The 24,548-nt window shown below is 39.2% G+C and overlaps 1 protein-coding gene across 6 annotated transcripts in view; it reads right to left on the bottom strand.

Annotated features, from left to right (window-relative positions):
• The window catches only part of MUSK (muscle associated receptor tyrosine kinase), a gene marked incomplete at its 5' end in the record, with an annotated part of 88,292 nt that overhangs the window by 19,941 nt on the left and 43,803 nt on the right, over positions 1 to 24,548 (bottom strand). For 3 of the 6 annotated variants that reach the window (XM_081237251.1, XM_081237249.1, XM_081237247.1), the window contains 3 exons: positions 9,389 to 9,548; positions 16,527 to 16,651; positions 24,391 to 24,420. In XM_081237251.1, the coding sequence (XP_081093377.1) occupies positions 9,389 to 9,548; positions 16,527 to 16,651; positions 24,391 to 24,420 (315 nt within the window). The remainder of the gene's footprint in view (positions 1 to 9,388; positions 9,549 to 16,526; positions 16,652 to 24,390; positions 24,421 to 24,548) is intronic. The other 3 variants (XM_081237252.1, XM_081237250.1, XM_081237248.1) reach the window with 1 other exon arrangement.

Below are 24,548 nucleotides of genomic sequence, written 5' to 3'. Positions count from 1 at the left end.
AGCCCCCAATTTAAGATGCAAAAGAGAGGATTCAATACCATGGAGATCAACCAGAGCCAAAGAGAACCCAGCCATAGGACTTGGGAAGAGATACTAAGCTTAGTTAGGCTTCTATTTCAAGGACAAGTGAGGGAAAAAAAAAAATCAAGGTCATTTAAGGGTGCTCAGTCTTTTCAAGAATATTAAGAGAATCAAAGGATGATTCACTAGGCTTCCATGTGTTTCGTACAGAAATTTCTCCAGTCACATTTTCATTTTTGCGGGGGTGAGAGTGGGGAGCAGGGAAGGGGTCCAAGAGCCTCCGATTATAAACAAGTGCTTTTATCTCAAAACTAGATTTTTAAAAATTTCAAAAACTTCCAACAGCCATCAATATTTGTAGTATCTTTTCCATTATCTGGAAAAGCCAATAAAATGTTGTCTCTCTTCTAAAACATGCAGCCAATCTAATATAAAAAAGCTGCCTGATTGTAGAAAGAATGCTTACCTCTTGAGCCTAGCTGCAGAACAGCTGGTAGTAATTTAGTGTGGCTACTGGCTGTTAGTCATTTATTCCTTTCCCTTTTATTAAAAACAAAAACAAACACCTTTAATCCATTGGAAACCAGATGAAGCCACCATGAAATGCCAAGGGACGGGGCCTGTTTTGTTGGTAAGAACACTTCTACCTATCGTGGCTGAAACACTGGGTGATAGAGGGAGTCGTGTGCTCCTGCTACATCACCCCACGTCTCACAACTGGGGAGACACGGGAGTGTGACTATGAGACATGAGAGAGAGTGTGAAACATGGTAGTACGTTCAATCAGCTATATCGATTACAAAATAAGAGTCCAAAGTTTTAATTTTTTTCTGTAATAATGTGAAACATCAACACAAAATATAGAAAATAAAAATATGAGATGGATGAATAAAGATGTGGTATATATACACAATGGAATATTACTTAGCCATTAAAAAAATGAAATAATGCCATTTTGCTGCAACATGAATGGACCTAGAGATTATCATGCTAAGTGAAGTAAGTCAGACAAAGACAAATATCATATATCACTTGCAGGTGGAATCTAAACTATGATGCCAATGAACTTACTTACAAAACAGAAATAGACACACAGACATAGAAAACAAACTTATGATTACCAAAGGGGAAAGGGGGGAGGGATAATTTAGGAGTCTGAGATTAAAATATACACACTACTATATATAAAATAGATGACCAACAGGGACCTACTGTATAGCACAGGGAACAATACTCAATATCTTGTAATAACCTATAATGGAAAAGAATATGAGAAAGAATATATATAACTGAATCACTTTGCTATACACCGGTAGCTAATACAACAGTGTAAATCAATGATATTTCAATAAAAATTTAAAAAATAAAAATATGTGGTCAATTTTGGGAGGGTGGGGAACTCCAATACTAACATATTGGTTTTCTCCCTACTGCCCAGCTTTGGTTATGCTACATATTTTCATTTGAGCTTTAAATTTAGTGACCAGAATCCCCAGACTCTGAGGTCAACCCAAAGAAGGGGCATTGCAGACAGTGGGGGTGTTGGTAGAATGAGGAGTGGCTTATGTTAGAGGAGGGATGTGACCACAGACTCATTCCTGTACCCTCAGACTGAATAAGCAGAAAAGAACTCTGGACTTCAGTATTTCGTGAAGGACCTATTAATGCCATTGAGAATGGGAAATACAAACATGGATTTTCCTCTACTGGATCCCTGTGTCTATTTTTCCTAGCTTTATTAAGATATAAGTGACATTCAACATTGTGTAAGTTTAAGGTGGACAAGGTGTTGATTTGCTACAGTTACATAATGCAACTCTCTTAGCAACTTTCAAGTATATAATACAGTATTAACTATAATCACCAATGATGTACATTAGATTTCCAGAACTTATTCATCTTATAACTAGAAGTTTGTACCATTTGACCAATGTCTCCCCTTTTCCCCCACCCCACTGCCCCTGGTATCCACTACTGTACTCTGTTTCTATGAGTTAGACTTTTTCCAGATTCCACATATAAGTGATATCATACAGTATTTGTCTTTTTCTGTCTGACTTATTTCACTTAGCCCAATGCCCTCAAGTTTCATCCATGTTGTCTCAAATGACCAAATCTCTTTCTTTGTCGTGGCTGAATAATATTCCATTATATGCATATACCACATCTTCTTTATCTATTTTTCTGTTGACAGACACTTAAGTTGTTTCTGTATCTTGGCTACTGTGAATAATGCTGCAATGAACATGAAAGTGCAGATACCTCTTTGATCTCCTGTTTTCATTTCCTTTGGATATATATCCAGAAGTGGGTTTGCTGGATCATATGGTAGTTCTATTTTTAATTTTTTGCAGAAACCCCATACTTTTTTCTATAGTGGCTGAACCAATTTACAATTCCACCAACAGTGGGTCAGGGTTCCTTTCTCGCCAATACTTGCTAACTCTTATTTTTTTGATGATAACCATCTTAGTAGGTATGAAGTGACAGTTCATTGTGGTCTTGATTTGCACTTCCCTGATGAATAGTGATGTTCAACACCTTTTCATATACCTGTTTCCCATCTGTATGTCCTCTTTGGAAAAATGTCTATTCATATACTTTGTCCATTTTTAAATTAGATTTTTTTTTTTTTGCTGTTGTGTGTGTTCTTTATATATTTTGGATATTAACCCCTTATATATAATTAGCAAATGTTTTCTCCCATTCTATAAGTTGCTTTTTAGTTTTGTTGATGGTTTCATTTGCTGTACAGAAGCTTTTTCGTTTGATGCAGTCCCACTTGTTTATTTTTACTTTTGTTGCTTATGCTTTTGGTATCATATCCAAAAAAATCATCACCAAGACTGATGTCAAGGAACTTACTGTCTATTTTTTCTTCTAGGAGTTTTATGGTTTCAGGTCATGTGTTTAAGTCTTTAGTTCATTTCAGGTTAATTTTTGTGAATGTTGTAAGATAGAGGTCCAGTTTCATTCTTTTGCCTGTGGTCATCCAGTTTTCCCAACACCATTTATGGAAAAGACTGTCTTTTCCCTGTTGTATCTTCTTGGCTCCCTTGTCAGAAATTAACTGACCATATATGTGTGGGTTTACTTCTGGGCTCTTGATTCAGTTCCATTTGTCTAGGCATCTGTTTTTATGCCAGTCCCATACTGATTTGATTACTATAGCTTGAAATCAGGACGTGTGATGCCTCTAGCTTTGTTCTTCTTTCTTACGGTTGCTTGGCTATCGGGACTCTTTTGTGCTTCCATACAAAGTTTTGAATTGTTTGTTCTATTTCTGTGAAAAATGCCATAGGAATTTTAATAGGAGTATATGAAATCCACAGATAGCTTTGGGTGCTGTGGACATTTTAACAGTATTAATTCTTCTGATCCATGAACACAGGATATCTTCCATTTATCTGTGTCTTCAATTTCTCTTATCAATGTCTTGTAATTTTCAGCATACAGATCTTTCTCTTCCTAGGTTAAACCTATTCCTAAGTATTTTGTTGTTTTTGGTGCTATTGTAAATGGGATAGTTTTCTTCTTTTTCAGATGTTTTGTTGTTAGTGTATTTTTAAAAAACTGATTTCTGTATGTCGATTTTGTATGTGGAACTTAATTCGTTGATTAGTTCGAACAGATTTGGGTGGAGTCTTTAGAATTTTCTATATATAAGATTGTATCATCTGCAAACAAGGAGAATTTTACTTCTTCCTTTCCAATTTGGATACCTTTTATTTCTTTTTTTCTTTTTTTTTCTTTGGATACCTTTTATTTCTTTTGCCTGATTGCTTGGGCTAGGACTTCCAGTACTATGTTGAATAGAAATGGTGAGAATGGGCACTCTTGTCATTTGCCTGATCTTAGAGGAAAAGTGTTTAACCTCTTGCCATTGAGTATGATGTTGGCTGTGGGTTTGTCATATGTGGCCCTTATTGTGAGGTATCTTCCTTATATCCAATTTGCTGAGAGTTTTTATTATGAATGTATGTTGAATTTTGTCAAATGCTTTTCCTGCATCTATTGAGAGGATCATGTAATTTTTATCCTTCATTCTATTAATGTGGTGTATGACACTAATTGATTTGTGTATGTTGAGCCATCCTTGCATCTCAGAGATAAATCCCACTTGATCATGGTGTGTGATCCTTTAAATGTGCTGTTGAATTTGCTTTGCTAGAATTTTGTTGAGAATTTTTGCATTTATGTTCATCAGGGAAATTGGCCTTCAGTTTTCTTGTAGTGCCCTTACCTGGCATTGGTATCAGGGTAATAAGGATTGGTGTTAATTCTTCTTTAAATGTTTGGTAGATTTAATACCTGTGTCTATTTTGATGACCTTTGGCTCTTCCAGGACTATGCTCATTACAGGGATCATGAGGTGTCTTGCTGGTCTCAGTCACAAGGCTGATGACAAAGAGAAGGCATCTTGCCAATAACCCAGCATCCTGCTGAGTTTAAATTGCAACTTGAGCCTTTTGAGGTTGACTAGAGGGGAAATGGAACTTCCTGGTTCGTAGGGAGAGGTTCCAAAAGTTTTTCTGGCTCCTTTTGATGACTAACAGCAAATGTAAATGAGTCAGAAAGAAGTATATCACATTTCTCAAATAATACATATGGATCTGGGCATACACATGGAAGAGTTTTGGGAAAATGAAGGCTGATCTTTATTTTTTTTGTTGTTGTCTTTCAGACACTAGCAATATCATTAGACATAATCCTAAGCACTAGACCAGATTTTTCTATTTCCAGTTTTCCTGCTGGGTTGAGTAAATAAACAGATGGAGTGAAATCTTCAAAGTGAAACACAGAGAATGTGACAAAGGGGACTGTTGACTACAGAACACTAGGGGAGGATGGGGATGGCTGAAATGAGAGAAAGGAGAATTTGGGGTAAGGAAGCATTGCCAAAATGTCCAGGGGAGGCACCAGGCTCTGGACCTCTGGCCAGCCCCATCAGAGGCCAATGGAGAGAGATGCCTAAAGCAGAAGTGGAGAGAGCGAATGTCACAACCAAGCTCTGAGAGATCTGGAAAGCATAAGACCGTGCTTTGAAATGATTCTGAATTAAAGTGGTTCCATGAATCCCTTTTTCACCAGAGTGGCCTCACTTCCATGGAATATTGGTTCAGGGAGCACCCCAGAGTTGGAAAGTACAACAGTTTCCTCAGTGATGGCAGGGAAACTTTTATGAGGCATCTAGCAGCTTTGACCGAAAAGAACGGGTTAAGGAGAGGAAGAAAAATGGCAGGTGTCTCCTGGGGTTCAGAGGTCTTATTCCAATGCACTCATGAGACACCCTCATTAAATCTGCCTGAGGAAATTTTAGGAAAAGTAGGGGAGCTTCAAGTCTCATAGTAAATGGGATCCAACAGGAAAAACAGATCAGGAGATGAACAAAAGGGCCTTGCAGCTTTTTATGAATTAGCTACGTGAGGGAGTCCCTCTACTCATTTTAGTAATTTTTTTTCTATGTGCAGATGGATTCACATTTATTATTCAAATACATTACCTACAGGCCCATTGGCTAAAGTCAAGTCATTACTGGTTTCAGTCTACATGACCATTGCCCCTACTGGGGTCACTTCTCCCTATCTGCATTCACCTCTGCTGCGGCAAGTTTCCAGGCTTCTCTGCTGCTATGTGCCAACTCACGCATTGCTCCCACCATTCCTTTCCCCACGCAAATTCTCCTGCTATTTTCCTCGAGGCTGCCATTGCTATTTGCCCTCATTCTCACTCTGGTCTATTCTCAACATTAATGACTTCTCCCTGCATTCTGGGACATTACCTTTCTATGCTGCCTGTCCACACTTTAAGGCTCTTTTTACCACCAGAAGATACCATCATTTTCTTTAGGATTACAGCTTCCTCTGTTGGTATATTCTGTTTATTAACAGTGTTGGATCAGGTTCTCATTTGGACTAGGACTGCGATGAAAGGGGTGATGTTGCCATATACACTATGGTGGTAATTCTGCTCTATAGTCCTTTCAGCATCTTGGAGATCATGTCATGTGATGGATCTGTCTCTGTCGGGGGGAGATAAACCCATTTTATCAGGTTCTTCTTTTTATTGATCATAGCACTGCCTTCACACCTGTCTTTGTACTTATGATGGGTGGGCTCTGAAGGTTACTGCACTAAAGGGGGAGTCCCTGACCAGTCCCTTCAGCTTGGTATGTTGCAGAAAGGTGGAAGGTTAAGGGAATTAAGAATTCAGATACACATTTTATAGATTCCTTTCTCTGGACCAAAATCCTAGAAGAGAGGTATATTGATAAATTAAGGAAAAAGCCAAAGCAGAGGGAGTTTTTCCTACTTCTTATTTGGGACTCTAAAAGCAGAGAACCTTTTAGGGACCTCTTACCCTGACATAGGCTGGCCATATTAGTGTAAAAATGGTAGCATGACATGGTTGGGTAGACAGCAGAACTGAGTTGGTAGGTATGAATCTTTTTTGGATTTTGTGTAACATGAAAGTGATCCAGAAGTTGCTTCAGGATGCATGAGGGATAAGGAAGGAGCTGACTTGGATTTTTAGTGTATCTGGTATTGTAGGGAGAGCCAGGGTGACCTACGTGCAGACGTTGCAGAGTATAATCTAGAGAGGGGCTCGATGAAGGATTTGACTGAGATGTAGAGGGTTGTGCTGCTACAGGAAGAGCCTCAGTGGGGCTGAGCCAGACAGGGAGGTCCTCTGGGTCCCAACCAAGCCAAGAGATGAGGTCACTAGTTCTCTAGCTGTAGACTTTACCAAATACCAGGGCGGGTCCAGAGGACACCACTGCATAAATCCAAGACTCCTTCTCTCTTTCCATGTAGCGAAGAGATACAGGAGAAAGGGGAGGAAGAAACGTGGCAGGAAATTGATCTTTGAATGGCTGAATAATTACCTGAAATGAGACTCTCTTCAGATTAGCAACATTAATTTTTCTCTTCTAACCAGTGGAGGTGATTCTAATCTAAGCTAGATTAGATCAGTCTATTTTCTTGGATTTGAGAATTCATACATAAATGTTTCTCCTTCTCTCTGCACACACAAACATACATACACACACGTTGTAAATATATAGATATAGGTTATATAAATATATATTTATGTATTTAACACTGGGTCTTGATCAAATATCAAATAAAACATAAGATAGTGAGAATCATTCCAAGTAATTTAAAAAGCATCAAAATTTTAATTGTTTTATTATCTCTTGAACCTTCTCATGTTCTTTTATCTGTTATTATTTGTCCTAGACACTTTCCTCAAAATCTCAGACACATCTGAACTCCTTCTACCGCATTCAAACACTTTCAAATCTTATCGTTTCTCTCCTGATAGGTTTCACACATCTCCCCTGTTCTCTCTTTACCAATTGTTGCTGTTGTTGTTCAGACCTTCATGACTTTTCCAGACTCCTGGAATGGCCTCCTAACTGCATGCCATGCCTCCCCATGTTTTGACACCCGACATCTGTCGATTTGATAAAGAATATATCTGGGGGCTTCCCTGGTGGCGCAGTGGTTGAGAGTCCGCCTGTCGACGCGGGGGACGCAGGTTCATGCCCCGGTCTGGGAAGATCCCACATGCTGTGGAGCGGCTGGGCCCGTGAGCCATGGCCACTGAGCCTGCGTGTCCGGAGCCTGTGCTCCGCAACGGGAGAGGCCACAACAGTGAGAGGCCTGCGTACCGCAAAAAAAAAAAAAAAAAAAAGAATATATCTGATCATATCACTTGCCTTCTCTAAAAAATTAAATGACTTCCCATTGATTGAAGAATAGTCAAGCTACTCAGGCTCTTCATAACCCAGCTAGAGCTCACATTTCAAACCTTTCTTCCCATCCTCCACCTCATTCTCAGTCTCCATCATGACTTGCTATTTTCTGAACTCATTTCAACCTTGTCATCTCTAACTCAAATGGTATCTCTTTTCCAAGGATTCCCTTAAACTCTCTGTCTTGTGTCTGCTGTTGTACTTTGTGCTTCTGCGTAGAACATAGTCTGTGCCATAATGTCTGTGACCAATGGACTTCCTTTTTAGATTGAGAGTCCCTAGAAAACTGGGACTCCATTGCTAATGATCCCATTCGTTAATTAAGTTTGCATCCTTTACCTAACGCAATGGACTGAGCCCAGTGTATTTAATAAATGCATGTAAGAGTGCTTCATAAACAACAAAGTGCTATGTGAATAATAATCATTTTATTTGTTAAACTGAGTTGAATTTACTTTTAAGAATCTTACCCTTCTCTGGGAAAATGACTTCCCATTAGTGGAAATTCTCAAATAACTGATATGATGTCTCAAGATACTGTAGGCAGATATATCTTTGGAGAAGGCAGAAGGGATCCTTGGTTTTGAAACCTCTTTCCTTCATGGACATGCCTCAGAGGCCCAGCCTTGTCCAATGCTCCCTTTGTATCTCTCTGTGTCTTTATTCACCTCATGCTAAAAAATCACAAACATTACTGGAAATTTCCCCATCAGGGAAGATCTAGGAAGTGGCACTGTAATAAGAAATAGTAGGCTCTGGGGAGCTGGCCCTGGGCACAGGTCCTACCAGTGCTTGCCTTACATGTGAGGCCAAGCATCTCTCTGCTGACCCTTGGACAGTAGACATGCTATGAATATTATCATGCCAGGCATTTCCTGATACAGGGATTATTTCCGTCTCTAGGAATTCCACAAATGTTCTCAGAAGCCTTTGGGACATTTAAGTTTTAAAAATAAACCTTTATAACTCAACACAAGTATCCTAGAAATCCATGTGTCAGCCCTTTTCCTTGAAAATACCTGTAGGTCCTGCTGTCACTTGCATGAAACAGGAAGGGGAAAGACCATAAGGTAGATCACATATTCATAAGTAAAAATGCCCTCAAAATGTAGCCATGCAGAAACTGGCACAACCATGTTAAATATCTGCCAACTTCCTCTTTAGAGCCTTGGAAAGTTTGATTAACCCCAAGAAACAAAGAAGAGGAAGGGAAAAAAGAGGGGAGGGAAAGGAATGAAAAAGAATGGGAGGGAGGGAGGAAGAAAGGAATGAAGGATGAAAGGAGGGAAGGAAGGAAGGAGGGAGGGAGGAAGGGAAGAATAAAAGAAGAAGAAAGGGAGAAAAGAAAATGAAAGAAAAAGAAATGAACTGGAAGCTGTTACCCATCACTTGGGCAGGTATTTGTGGATCTAGTTTTTGAAGCAACACATCAGCCAAAATCAATTATCTAGGTCAACCTCTGGAGTGTCCCTATGGAGGAAGAAATATCCCAAACGGGACTGGAGTAAGAGATTAAAAAAAAAAAGATTTCCTCCAGTGAAAGATATTGTGGAATAGTGCCAACTCTCTCCTCTCCTGGAGCAATGCAATTGTGAAAATCCATCCTACCTGCTATACTGACGGTGGCTGCAGCCTTTGCAGTACTGAATTTCTCTCCATGCTTATTAGTAGCTATGCATGTGTAGAGTCCTGGCTTGGTGATAAACAGCTGCAGTCTTGAGTCAATTACTCGGTCTTTCACACTTTCTTGAATGGACCCAGAAGAAACCTGGTGGAGTCAGGGGGAAGAAGAGGATAGAATTAGGTCAAGGATTTCTAATATGCTGTATCATTTGCCTGGAAAAAAAAAGGATAAGGATTACGATCAAAAGGCATGTGGTAGATTGCAAAAATTGCCAACAACTTTTCTCTCCGTATGCCCATGACCTTGCAATGTGACTTTGTTGCTCTTCCCTCAAGAGGTGGCATCTTTCTCCATGCTTTGTATCTTGATTGGCTTGTGACATGTTTTAGAAAGACAGAGAGACTTGCAAAGTTCTTGCACATTGTGGCTTGCTTTCTTGTTGCTCTTAGACCTCCTGTGAACAAGCCAAAGCTAGCCTGCTGGAGGATGAGGCACATATAGCTCAGTTATCCTCACTGATCCAGCTGGGAGCCAATAATATCACCCAGATATACGAGTAAGGCCATTCTAGACCAATCAGCTCCCAGTCAACCTGCCAATCACAGGAGCTAGATCAGCAAGAGCAGGCAATCCTAGCCCAAATCAGCAAAACCATCCGGTTGACCCACAGACTTGTGAGCATTAACAAATGGTTATTGTTTTAAGCCATTAGGCTTTGGGATGTCTGTGATACAACAATAGATAACTGATGCAAAGTAGGAAAGGATATACTGTGTGGATCCTCCAAGATGTCTCTCTGTCTTGAAGATAGAGTCAATTATGAGAGGTTATAGAGTTTTGGGCTTATTTTCATAATTCCTGTTCAGTTCCCCATAAATGCACATCAAATAGTGGATGGTTATCAGGAAAAAATGGTTGTAAAGCCAATTCTGTTTCTGCCTCATTACTTAAATCAGAAAGTCAAATGTCCTCAAAGAGCCAGGCTATCAATGCCATATTAGCACGTAATTGACAGGTTAATTTATGTAAATGCTTATTAGCTGTCAGCATTCAACTCTGTGAGAAAGACAGCTGTCTAGCATATTCTATTGGGTTGCAGAGTTCCAATTTACACCCTAGTTTGTCTGACCCCAAAGCCTGTGCTTTTAATCATTATGCTTTAGTGCCTTCCCTAGTCCTAGAAAACAGCATAGAGTTATTAGAAAACAAGAAGAGTAATAACAACCTCAAATCAACCATGAACAAAACAAACGTCTGACTTAAATGTCATTGTTAAAGTGGTGGCACTTCTTAAACTGGTGATTCTTTCTTCACTGTTTTCTTAAGCACTCTACCATCTTTTTAATAATTATTGTTTAATTATCATTGCTTATATGAGGGGAAAATGCTGGTTTGAGGGAAGTGTGAACGGAATGACAGTCAAGGAATTAGCTGATGGTTTCACCTTGACCTTATCTTGGAGGAGTAGGGATGAGTACCATGGTGGCCTTGAAAGAGATCTTTCTGTCTAGAAGAGAATGAAAAACTTGGAGCCAGTTATTTTACTGTTTCACATGAGAGAAGATTTCACAGTTAGACCAGCAAGGGGGAGGGAAGCCCTGAGGTGAGACCAACTTTCCATCCTTCTGCTGCCAGGTGGCTGGCTGGCCCCAAAACCCAGCACTCTCTGTAGCAACTAGGCAGTGAAAGTTTGTTCACTTAGCTTCTTTGTCTTTTTATTCTTTACCTGCGCTATTAGTCTCCTTATGAGAAACACTGGTTTATGTGAGCATCAATTTACCTTAACTGGGGAAACGTCCCAGGTCAGATCAAGTATTGTGGCATTTTCCCCAGATAAGCAGCCTGGACTCTATGAGAAATTGACAAGGCAGAGAGAAAAATATCTTTAAGAGACATACATGCAGTTGGGAATTCAAACCGAATTCATCATTATCATATTTTTATCAGAGGTGCAAGTTCTTATGGAGTTGAGTGTCCAAATTAGATGGAAAGGATTGAACAATTTGAAATATAATTAAAAAAAAATTTATTGGCGTATAGTTGATTTACAATGTTCTGTTAGTTTCAGGTGTATAGCAAAGTGATTCAGTTATACATATACATATATTCATTCTTTTTCAGATTCTTTTCCCATATTATTACAGAATATTGATTAGAGTTCCTTGTGCTATATACTAGGTGCTTGTTGGTGAAATACAATTTTGGACTCTCCCTGAATTTTAATACAAAGCAACAAAGAGTAAAAAGCTAAAGGCCTCAAACCTCTGTCAGTCAGTATGCCTTATGCTCTCAGGATATTTTGTTTATAAATATAATCCCTTTCCAATTTATATATGTGAAATCCGTAGAACAATTACCTTCCTCCTTTGCAAAGTTCGTTCCCGCTTTCAAGAAGTAGGTCTGTACCATCAGTGCCTGGGAGACAACTCAGAAACGAGTAATCCCCCAAATGCTGACTAAACTCCCACAATTTTCATGTTCACACCTAAGAAAGTCACTCCTCAAGGTCACTGAAAACATTCTTGGGAGGAAAGAGAAGTGAGTTTTAAACCGCCTGACCTCTCTTCTCCTGGACGTCATCCAGGTGCTGACATAGTTCAGCGAGTAGACCAGCAAGTTCTGAGGCTCATTGCCTGATTATGATGTGATTCCTAAGAGCTTTTCCTCCTGTTTCCAGAGGCCTGGCTTGATTCAGTTTGTGACTCACGCACAGCAGGCCTTGTTAGTCATCGTTTGAATTTGTTTTTCTTTCTTCATGGAGCAGCCTGACCAACAGTTTCGTATTTTTGATGACCTAAAATTCAAAACAGCCCTTTGCCCTGCGTTTTGATCGTTTTGCTCTTCAGGTTTAAAAGCTCAAAATGATGAGTTCAGGTTATTCCTGGGAGCTTTGACCAAGGTATGCTGAGGCGAAGCTGAGGACTTAATTGAGGTGACTCTATCTGGTATTACAGTAAATATGGTATTTCTCCAAGTCACCCAGGCATACTGATCTGAAAGAGCTGGATAAACAGCTCTCTGCTCTGTGTGTGGTGTTGAGACAGTGACCTCAAATGAGGCCATCGAACAGGAACACTATTAAAGAGGCATATTAGTTCACACCTGATTTAACGTATGTAAAAGCCTTCTGAGCGAGGCAATATAGGTGGAATATTTTTTACATATCATTAATATATTAATAATGCTGTTTGGAGAGAATCTATCCCGAGTTATGGATAATCCCACAACTTCATCATGATTTGACCTCAACATAGAGAAACCTCTGAATGGCATTCTGGCTTCTATGACCTTGTCTTGCAAATAGTCCCAGCTGGCTAGGATTGTCTCAGGGACCTTTAGGATGTGGCCCAATATGGTCCATGTTTAGGGAGTTGTAATAATGTCTGTCTATGCTGGCTAGGATTATCTCAGGGACCTTAGGATGTGGCCCAATATGGTCCATATTTAGGGAGTTGTAATAATGTCTGTCTATGCATCATAGAAAAAGGAACAATTGAGAAAATTTCCCATGCTGTTTTTGATCAACATAGCTATGAATATTGACCTCTTTTGATCTAGCTGCTGAAATATTCAACTTAATATATTCCACTTGATATATGTAATTATCTTGGTTTACCCAGTTAGTGAGAGATGTTTCCAAAGCTCGTGTCCTTTAAACCAAAAAACTGCCTCTTAAAAATATGTATAAGGGGCTTCCCTGGTGGCGCAGTGGTTCAGAGTCTGCCTGCCGATGCAGGGGACACAGGTTCGTGCCCCGGTCCGGGAAGATCCTACATGCCGCAGAGCGGCTGGGCCCGTGAGCCATGGCCGCTGAGCCTGCGTATCCGGAGCCTGTGCTCCACAACGGGAGAGGCCACAACAGTGAGAGGCCCATGTACCGCAAAAAAAAAAAAAAAAAAAAAAATGTATAGGGACATCCCTGGTGGTGCAGTGGTTGGGAATCTGCCTGCCAATGCAGGGGACATGGGTTCAAGCCCTGGTCTGGGAAGATCCCACGTGCCGTGGAGCTACTAAGCCCGTGTGCCACAACTACTGATCCTGTGCTCTAGAGCCCACAAGCCACAACTACTGAGCCCTCGTGCCACAACTACTGGAGCCTGTGCACCTAGAGCCCGTGCTCCGCAACAAGAGAAGCCATTGCAATGAGCAGCCCGCGCACCACAACGAAGAGTAGCCCCTGCTCGCCACAACTAGAGAAAGCCAGTGCGCAGCAACGAAGACCCAATGCAGCCAAAAATAAATAAACATATAAATTTTTAAAAATACGTATAATATATAGGTGAGCCTCCCTTTAAGGAAATTCAAAAACCACAATCTTCAACACGGATGATTTGGCTATTTATTTTATAAAATTCTTCTAATAAGTTAAAATGATTCAACTTTTAACATATTTTAGGAACTATATTGATTGGACAAAGCAAGAGAGATGTGCAAAATTTCTATATTTTTTATTTGAAATGCCAAAATAATAAATAGAGAGATGGGTATAACTTTAAATAAATCTGGTTATCAAAATGTAAGGATATTTTCTTTTAGAAAAGTAAACTCTGCTGTAGCCACACCAAACTATTATTTCCAACGTTGTAAAACAAAAGTGATATTACTGCTCACTCTGAGTTCATCTAAGACTACAAATTTTCATGAAAAATGAATGATATTTCCATAGGAAGAAAGCAAGAGAATTCTTTTTTTTTTTTTTTTTTTTTTTTTTTTGCGGTACGCGGGCCTCTCACTGCTGTGGCCTCTCCTGTTGCGGAGCACAGGCTCCAGACGCGCAGGCCCAGTGGCCATGGCTCACGGGCACAGCCGCTCTGCGGCATGTGGGATCTTCCCAGACCGGGGCACGAACCCGTGTCCCCTGCATCGGCAGGTGGACTCTCAACCACTGTGCCACCAGGGAAGCCCCAAAAGAATTCTTGATGGCTTTGGGGTAAGTTTCTTGCTTTTCTCTTGTTCTTTGGCTGTAATCATTCAGGGTTTTAGTTTATTGGCATGTTCATGGAGGGGGAGAAAAGGAGCATTCACATCTTTTAAAGTACTCGTTGTACTTGGTAGTGTGTAATGAAGTTAGTTAACTGGCTTATAGCTAGTGAAAAGCCACAGTTCAAATTCTGTTTTATTCTGTGTCAAATAGCTCCCAACTCTGCATTTGTCTTAATCCCACCCACCCAGAATGATACCAGGTCTGTGGCCCTTCCCTGTTCTCCTCAATAGACTTCTCTGGTTGGCTACTTGTCCAACATTAAATGCCTGCAGTTGCCTCCAGTTCCTGTTATTTGCATCAGCATGGGGCAGTCATCTCGATTTCTATTTGGACTTGGATAGTAGCACCAAGAACAAAACTTGGCTGTAAGAATAACACTCTCTCTGACCATGAGAACTGCAAATGTCCTTTTGCTTTCTTCCTGGAAGAAAGTTACCATTCGTTTATTTTATTCCTGTTTTAGAATCTCTGACGAAGAGTCCATTTTGCTTTCTGGTTTTTGTGAATCACATCTTGAAAGATGAAGTTGGAGTCTCAATAAGACCAAAACTAACTCTAACCATTGGCTTTTTTTATTACTCCTCAACTCCAACAGAGAATAATCATGTGTGTTCCAGTTCTAAACTCATAGGAGCCTTTTGAAAACACTGAATTTTTTAAAAGCCTATGTCTTTCCATTTTCTGTATTAACTGTTTTTACAGAGTTTAAGACAAATTAATAAAGTCATATTGTCAGTTACCCAGTTTTCTTAGGGCATCTCTTTACACTACTTTGAGAGGCTTAAGACAACTCCTACAGCTTCACAGAAAAGCCACAAAACATACTGCCAAATAAGATGTGAATTTTAAATGGCACCTAAAATTTAATTCGAGAGCTAAAGAAGAACAAGACTACAAGTTACTTTACTATAACAAGTTTAAGGCAGTCTAAGATTAGTAGTAGCCCCTGGTCCCTAGCAGAACAAACAAAAATTCTCTGGAGAAAAGAACCTTTGTCTAGACCTCAAATTAATCTCTGACATTTTTTTTTTCTCAAAACAATGAACAGCAGGTAGTCAAAGATAACTAGGCACACAAGGAAACAAAACACAATGAAAGAGTCAGCAGGAAAACAGACGACAGAAACAGACCTACAGTGGCATCCCATCTCACTCAAATAAGCCAAAATGTATCAACTGACCTATATAAGCCTATAGGATCTACAACCCCTATGCACACCCCTTATCTCTTTCCTCTTTGCTCACTCACCTCTAGCCACACTGACCTACTTGCTGTTCCTCTGACATACCAGGTGCACCTTTATCTCAGTGACTTTGCCTGGTTATCATCCCCACATTATCTACATAGCCTCCTCCTTCAGCTCTTCCAGATCTTTGCTCAAATATCTCCATCTTAATAAGCCTTTCTGACCACTTTATTGAAAATGGAATCTTTCTCCTGAGATTGTATTTTCTCATTCTCCTGCTTTATTTTTCTCCATGGCATTTGACACTATGCACATAGACTATAGATTCTCCCATCTGCTTATTTTATTGTTTTTCCCCTTCACAATGTAAGCAACTTGAGGGCAGGAAACTTTACCTGTTTTGGTTGTGCCTGTATCCACAATGTCTAGAATAATGCCTGATGCCCAGGAGATGCTCAATAATATTTGTAGAATGAATAAATGAATGTTTTTATGTAAAGTGCTTAGAACAGGGCCTGGTCATAGTAACCACATACTATATGTTAGTTATTATTACCAGTATTAGAAATGAAAAGAAAATTCTGTTGCACTAACAGACATGGGTTCTAATTCTGGATTACTTTTCATCAAAGTAGGCTCCAACAGTGAACTAATTATTAAATTGATGAGTTTTGTGTGGGAAGGAATTAACACCACTTCCCTTTTACACAAAAGCATAAAGAATGAATTCGACTTTCTACTATCCCCATGATACAAGGAAAGAAGTAAACCTATGGAGTTCAGTCTCTAAGTCAGTGACTTCTAGGATGAAAATATTGGAAGGCTTTGAAAAATGGAGATGCAGGTGGGGTCAATGACACAGGTCAAGGTAACTCTACAAATAAGTGGTCTGCCCTGAGATTCACCACCAGTGCGTCTTCCCCAGACAAGTTTCCATACAGTTGGCACTCACAGCGTTTCCATTTTCAATCCAGGTGATGGTGGGGACAGGGATGCCTGTTGCTGTACAGCGCAGGGTCACAAAGGAGCCAAAGGTGACATTGTGGGATTCAGGAGGCCGCAGGATTCTGGCAAAAACTGTTAGGAAAACAGAAGTGGTGAGTGACTCTCCTACAGGGAATAGTCAAGCTGGAGTGGCCTTTAAGAAATGCAAATCAGATCATGTTCTCCTGTGAAGGATCTTCCATGTTCCCTCTGTCTTAAGGGTAATATCAAATGCTGTGCCCTGGCTTCTAAGCCATTTATGCTATGACCCTATGCTTCTCACCACTCCAGAATACACCAAGCTTGTTCCCAACTTAAGAGATGTCCATGCCATCCTTCAGCCTACAGCACTCATCCCATAGATCTTCATGTGGTGGTTTCCTTGTATCATCTAAGTCTCTGTTTAAGTGACACTTTCTCAGAAAGGGCCTCCTTGACCACCCAACGTAAAGTCTAACCTTCCCCCCATTTGCTTTTTCATCATCCTGTTTCACTGTCTTTATAGACCTTGCCCCTATCTGAAGTTATTTATTTTTTTGTCTATTGTCTGTCTCCCCGCAGTAGACCGTGAGTCCTCAGCAACAAAAACCCTTGCCTGTTTTGTTCAGTACCTAGGAGAGTGCCTACCAAAGTAATAATATTTAATTGAATCAATGAAATAATTAATTAATGCTTTACATCTTCAACTGTATCATAGTGGGAGGACAGATAAAATCTTTCAAACTTTTCAGAGAGTGAGATGAGCATACAGGGTCAAAAAGAAAAGGAATATTTTAGACAAAAGTGGGCAGGAGAATGGGTAATTTATATTCTTTTCTGAGGCTGAATCCCCACTAACTAGATAAGAGGAAGTTCTTTTGGTGTGAAAAGAAATTTTACCTTTAATTGAAGAGTGGAGATGAGGTTTAGAATGTACAATAAATTGAAGGGTACTTAGAATCACAGAATCACTAATCTTGGAAGAGACTTCAGAGATCAACTAGATTTCTCCTCTTATTAAATAGATGTAGAAACCAAATCCCAGGTAATCTAAGTTTCTTCCCCAAAGTAATAAAACTGATGGGTGAGAAACCTGAGTTCAACTCCTCTGACTTCAAATCCAGTGTTCTTTAGACCATTATGGAATCCTTTTAATTGCCCATTTACTGCAAACATGATTTTTTTTTTTTGCTCTTGCCTTTTGTTTTCTGGGACTTAAAGACAGAACATAATATTAGACTATGAAATTCCAATTAACACAAGGCTTTGATGCTTAGTTCTTCTAAAACTGTGATATTTGTGGAGTCTGTATTCAAAAGGAAAGTACAGAAGAGATAGTATATACTAGATAGGAGATGTACAGGCCAAGGCTAGATCAAATTCAGCTGTATTAGAAGTTAGTCTGATTTTTGAATACCTTTTTAAAAAGGTTACATAATTCAAGGGGATATAGGCGGATATGATTTGTTTGACAGTTGTATGCTTTTTGCAAGTTCTAATTCCAGATTTGCAGGTTCAGATGAACTCACCTTTCTTTTTTTTTTAGAGAGAGAGATGGCAATTGGACCTTGTATTTTCTGATCATATTTTAGAACATAATAAATTTGAGGAAAATATAAATTTTGTCCTTAACCACAAGAATCAAACATCCATAATCTATTGATCATCTTCTTTTTTTAAACATCTTTATTGGAGTGTAATTGCTTTACAATGGTGTGTTAGTTTCTGCTTTATAACAAAGTGAATCAGTTATACGTATACATATATCCCCACATCCCCTCCGTCTTGAGCCTCCCTCCCTCCCTCCCTATCCCACCCCTCTAGGTGGTCACAAAGCACTGAGCTGATCTCCCTGTTCTATGCAGCTGCTTCCCACTAGCTATCTATTTTACATTTGGTAGTGTATATATGTCCATGCCACTCTCTCACTTTGTCCCAGCTTACCCTTTCCCCTCTCCCTGTCCTCAAGTCCATTTTCTACATCTGTGTCTTTATTGCTGTCCTGCCCCTAGGTTCATCAGAATCATTTGTTTTTTTAGATTCCATATATATGTGTTAGCATACGGTTATTTGTTTTTCTCTTCCTGACTTAGTTCATTCTGTATGACAGACTCTAGGTCCATCCACCTCACTACAAATAACTCAATTTCATTTCCGTTTATGGCTGAGTAATATTCCACTGTATATATGTGCCACATGTTCTTTATCCATTCATCTGTCGATGGACACTTAAGTTGCTTCCATGTCCTGGCTATTGTAAATAGTGCTGCAATGAACATTGGGGTGCATGTGTCTTTTTGAATTATGGTTTTCTCAGGGTATATGCCCAGTAGTGGGATTGCTGGGTCATATGGTAGTTCTATTTTTAGTTTTTTAAGGAACCTCCATACTGTTCTCCATAGTGGCTGTATCAATTTACATTCCCACCAACAGTGCAAGAGGGTTCCCTTTTCTCCACACCCTCTCCAGCATTTATTGTTTGTAGATTTTTTGATGATGGCCATTCTGACTAGTGTGAGGTGATACCTCATTGTGGTTTTCATTTGCATTTCTGACCTAAACAGACATTTCTCTAAAGATATACAGATTGCCAACAAACACATGAAAGAATGCTCAACATCACTGAACTCACCTTTCTATCTTTGATATTGAGGACTCTAAGAGGTGGAATCTAGAAGAGCATGCTAGAAATACACATGTTGGACCCTAAAGCCAGGAGAAAGAAAAAGGAAGGAAGGTGCCAACTTCAAGGCAAAAGTGTTAAAGAAAAAAAAAAAAAGTGGATTTAATGTTTAAAAGGAAGCTGAATTTTCCCCCCTGCTCCAAATAAACACAAAATTGAGCCTGATTTTAAGTAAGTCCTGGGGTCGAATTACCAATATACAAAAGAATAGAGGATCGAGGAACATGTTAAACAACATTATAAGGATACAATTCAATCATATCCCAAATATAGACCATTGAACAGGGCAAGTTATTTTGTTTCCTCACCAAATAAATAACATGGGGGGAAAAAAGAAAAAGAGGGAACTATTATAGATTGAGAAAGACTTAAGAGGCATAGCCCTAAATGTAATGTGTGAATTCTCATTTGGATTCTTATGCAACAAATCAGATGTAAAAAGAAGTTTTTTGAGACAATCAAATAAAAATTGCACTGTCCTGGTAGTAAATGGTATTAAGAAATTAGTGCTAACTGGGATGGATGGGGTAATGAAAATAGTAATGTGACTGTGTTAAAAAGCCTTAAAGTACATACGGACTGATTGAATTCATGTCTGGGATTTGCTTTAAAATAAACCAGCAGCAATAAAACGGTACTGGGTTAGATAAAACAAAAATGGTAGACTATTGATCATTGTTGCTGTTGGGTGATGGGAACATGGGAGTTTACTATTAATCTATTACTGTATCTACTTTTTTGTAAGGTTGAAAAGTTTTAACATTAAAAAGTTTAAAAATTGCAGTAGAGCCTACTCTACAGCTCCAGAGAAACATGCAATGGGACACATACCTCTTTTGCCATTGAAATAGCATAAGGTACTAGAAAACCTAAAACCTGAAGAAGGGTAAGGTTCTGAGGAAAAACATTTGTCAGAGGTGTCAGTCCTAAGAGTTCAGAAATAACCACAACAGTTTTAGATCAGAGCTCTGTGGGGGATGATTCCAAATTGAAACAAAATGTGGGACTCAGGGAAAATTTTCCCTAGCAGGCAATAGTTATAACCTGAAAAATTCCATAGCGAGAGGAATAGCAGTCATTATGATGGTCAGCAGGATCGGCTCCAAGAGTGAATGACGTGTATAGTCCCCCAGGGCACCATGCTTAGAGGACCCCATGCTTCGTTTATTTTTCTGCTGCCTGTGTCTTGAAATTATAAGTGATTTTTGAACTAGGGGCCCTCACTGTCATTTGCACCTGGTCCACAAATTATGGAGCCAGTCCTGAGAGCCTGGCGGTGAGAGCTAAAACTGCCTTCTTAAAATAGGGGTGAAGGCTGCACCTCTGTTGGAGTTCCAGAAAAACAAGGCTCCAAGGTGAAATGGAAAATTAAAAAGTTGCAAAATGCTGGATGGGTCGGAAGGAAGTGTCAGTGAAGACTAGAAGGCAGAGGCTGTCCCCATTGGAAAGTCTAAATTTCTCAAGAAGACAAGCCAGCTAGGAGGCAGTGTACATTTCTTCCAGAGCGACAAACATGGTACCCCATCTGAACACCTGATAGGAGATTTCTCCCAACTTAGTCTAAGTTCACAGATTGTGGACCCTTGACAACTAACACAGAGTGACTGGCATCTGAGCGAGGGTACACCCAGGGATTCTTTTCCTTCTGATGTTTTCTGGCAACAATAATGGAGACCTAGATTGCACAACATAATTGAGTCCATATTCATCATTTGGCTGAAATAACTCTTGTAGGGGCTTGGGGCTATGCTTGTGTGTCCAGAATTTTTTGAGTTTGAGTCTACTGCAATGATCATTTTATGGGTCCCACTACCTTCGAGAATCTGGGGAAAAAAGCAGGATCCTTGAAAGATTGAGAGTGGGTTTAATTCAATTCCATGAATGCTGGAAAAGTGTAGACAAGCAGCTGCTGAAGACGACAATAGTCAGTGTGCCCTTAAAACTGAATGAGAGCCTTCTGGCTGAAGATGAGAAGCATAAGAAACTGGAAAACTATGAAATCTAGATTGTTTTTTTCTGCTTTAATTTACAAAGGCAAGAATTTTCATTTGGGGACTTTAAATTCTTCCTGGAAATTTAATAATAAGGGAGGGTTTATTTATTTATTTATTTATTTATTTTGTAATTTGTGGATTTTTCTCTTCTTTTGGCTGGCGTTACATTATTTGGAATATCATTTGGGCTCATTGCAAAACCTATGATGATCCATATTGCACAACACAGTTAAGAATTATGTGCGATGGTAACTAAAACAGAGTCCATCATCGTTCTAAAGGTCAACGTAGCCTTGGAGTTAATTTAATTAATGTGCCTCTCTGTCCCATATCAGAACCTTCTGGGGGGTCCAGTGGGGCACAGGAGGGTACAGAAAGGAGCACCATTGGCATTGCAGGTGGCTTCATGAATGTAGGGTTGTGCTGACAACCTGCTAGTCTCCTGCTCCAAGGGGGCAGATAGACCCTTGGCTGATCATGGGTTTCACTGTTAAGTCTGATGGGTTAAGAGAAAAAAATAAAGGCCAGGAAATAAAGGGAAGCTGGTCTCTCCTGCCCTTCCACATTCTTGCCAAAAGATAAAATAGAAACTTGACTCTTTTTTCAGTATTGAAAGATAGCTTACACCTTTCCTGCCAGTTTCCCTCCCTCAAAGAAGGTTGCAGATGTCTTTTAGGTTTTGACTCAGATGCTTTCTCGACACATCCCCCTCACACCATGTCATAAGTATTGATTTGTTTGTTTTTTGGCTGTCTCTTCTCCTGGAATGTAAGCATCAGAAGGGCAAAGCTTGCTTTGTTCATTAACACAAGCTGATTGATAGATAGACAGATCATTGGTCGGTTCATTGATCAATTGATCCAGAACCCTGCATGATACATGGTAGGCACTCAATAGCTATTTGTTGAATGAGTGAATTAGTGACTCCTCTGATTGGTGAGATTGGGGGAAAGTGCTTGTGTATATGATGAGTATCTCAATCCTCTCTGGGCCATCTTTCTGCCAGCTACCCAGCAAACAAGAAGGGTATGGGTTAATATGCAGTAGGTAAGTTCTCCAGGTCAGGACTTCTCCATCCTATGACTCCAGGTGAAAGGTGGAGGTGTGGGGAGGAATCAGTAGATCACTTGACTCTAATTCTTGGATGAAGGAAGAGAAAGCTTTATTTTTCAATTCAGCTTTATCAGCAATAAAGCTAATATTTTTATACCCATCAGTATTTGTTACCAGTTCCAAGCATAAAAGGTGAAGGGATGGAGAAGGAAATTTCACCACATTTATCAAACATTAAAAACAATAAAGCCAGTTGCCATTAAAAATAAGTGCAAGACTGCTCCATGGATAACAGTATACCTGTAATAATAAACCTAAACATAGTTCAATAATAAACTCCCATTGTTTTAGCGGTAGCCACAAACTGAAAATTCGTTCTAAGTCATCCATTTTAAAAGTAATGTGATAGGTTTCATATCAAATAAATGTCCCTTGAATATCCCTATTTTACCTTTTATTTGCATGAAAGACAATATAAAAGTGTTTTTGTTGCATAAACAAGCTGTTTAATAGAAGGGGCATGGCATTACTGAGTAATTTGGAAAATGTTTACAATTATTTTGATGTGGATTTTTAAAGAGAAAAATTATCCAACTCTTCTTTCTACAAATGGTTTTATCCATCATTCTCCAATTCACTGTGAGCTGTTTCTGACTTGCTTTCCTATGGGCAAGCACGTTATTGTTCATTTGCAACATGTAAAATAGACACGGGCAATCTATTTATCCCTGGGTTTTCTCTCATGGTATCTAGTCCTGAGTTTTGGGCTTTACTTTCTCTGGGGTAAGTTTACAATACTAACTGCAGGTTGAGAATCCTGTATTCATAATTGGGCTTAAGCAGCCAGTGATTCCAAAGTTCTGTATAATATAACCGTATTGTATTCCCATTTCCCTTCTCTCTCTGTTTCTTTTCTTTTCCTTCCTTCCCTCCCTTCTTCCCCCAACCCTGCCACATCTTTCTCATTCCATTTTTCAAAGCACTTTCAGATATATAATAAAGTTTATTATTTGTTGCCATTTTAAGGGGTAATCTGAATTTGTAATAAGGAAGTAGGGCCATTATACACTCTGAAATTTCCCTGGTGGGGTAATGGAAAGCCTAACAGGTGGGGGACCCAAGTTAAATCCTGAAATTAATAAGCAGTTTGGCTTGAGATGAATTGCCTCTCTTTTCTTGGTAAGCGAGTAGGATCAGAAGAATACTCAAGTCCCTTATAAATTCTATTTTTGAGCAATTATTTCAAAGGACACAATAAGTTTGCATGAATTTTTTCTTTCGTTCTTTTCCGTCTTCCTAATTTTCTAGCTTCTCTTAAAGAGGTCTTTGAGGCTACTTGATTCAAACCAGCACTGACAGGAGTGAATTGAAAACAAGCAAAACAAAAACTAAAAAACAAACAAACAAAACCCCCCAAAACCACACAGGAGCAGGTGAAATCATTTTATCTAAATTTAGTTATAAGCAGCCTGATATTTAGAAATAGGAAAACATCTCGGATACCTTATTTGAAATACTAAGATAAGGAGGTGGTATTTCAAAGAATACCATCCTAGGGTTTATTCCTAGACCCAAACTGTATTATATGAGAACTTGTGAATTTCATCCAAAATGTACAAAAGTTAGATTAGAACAGTTTGATTGATTTGGTTTGGTTTGGAGCAGTTGCATAATACTTGTCCACTTCAAGTAATGACAGTAAAAACCTAAGCTGGCACCTTGACATTTTTACAAGTCTCCAAACATTGTAACACCCTCACCTCCTGTCCCCCCAAGACTTTTGGTCAGAGGATCTTTCTATTCCAATCTGTGTGAGATTTATATTCTCATGCTGATTTACGTCATTTCATTTTGTTTGCATTTTCAGAGTTTGGGGTACAAAGTTTAAACATTTCTGTTGATTCAAACTTTTCTTAATAAAAGTAAATTCTCAATAACTATACTATGTAATAAGGCAGCCCATCTAATAACACTGTTAAATGCTGAATTAATATTCCCCCTACATCGTTTGTTATTTCCTTACAAAATCATGGCACTCAGAGTTGTTTACAAGGTCAGAGAAATAAACAGTTGAATCGAATCATACATTTAAAAAGAAGCAGTGCAGGAAGCAAAAAAAATACCTTTAGTATCTTGCTCAGGTTCACTCTCTTCTATTAATAGAAACAAGACAAACAAACAAACACAAACAAAAACAACGCATCATGAAAAGGGAAATCTTTGAGCACTGAAACAGCGCTGTAAAGATGAATTCTGTAAAGAATCTGCTTGTTTCTTGTCT

Source organism: Mesoplodon bidens (genome assembly GCF_964165515.1).
Source record: "Mesoplodon bidens genome assembly, chromosome: 6".
Taxonomy (NCBI): Eukaryota; Metazoa; Chordata; class Mammalia; order Artiodactyla; family Ziphiidae; genus Mesoplodon; species Mesoplodon bidens.
This window is presented reverse-complemented; position numbering and strand designations above follow the sequence as displayed.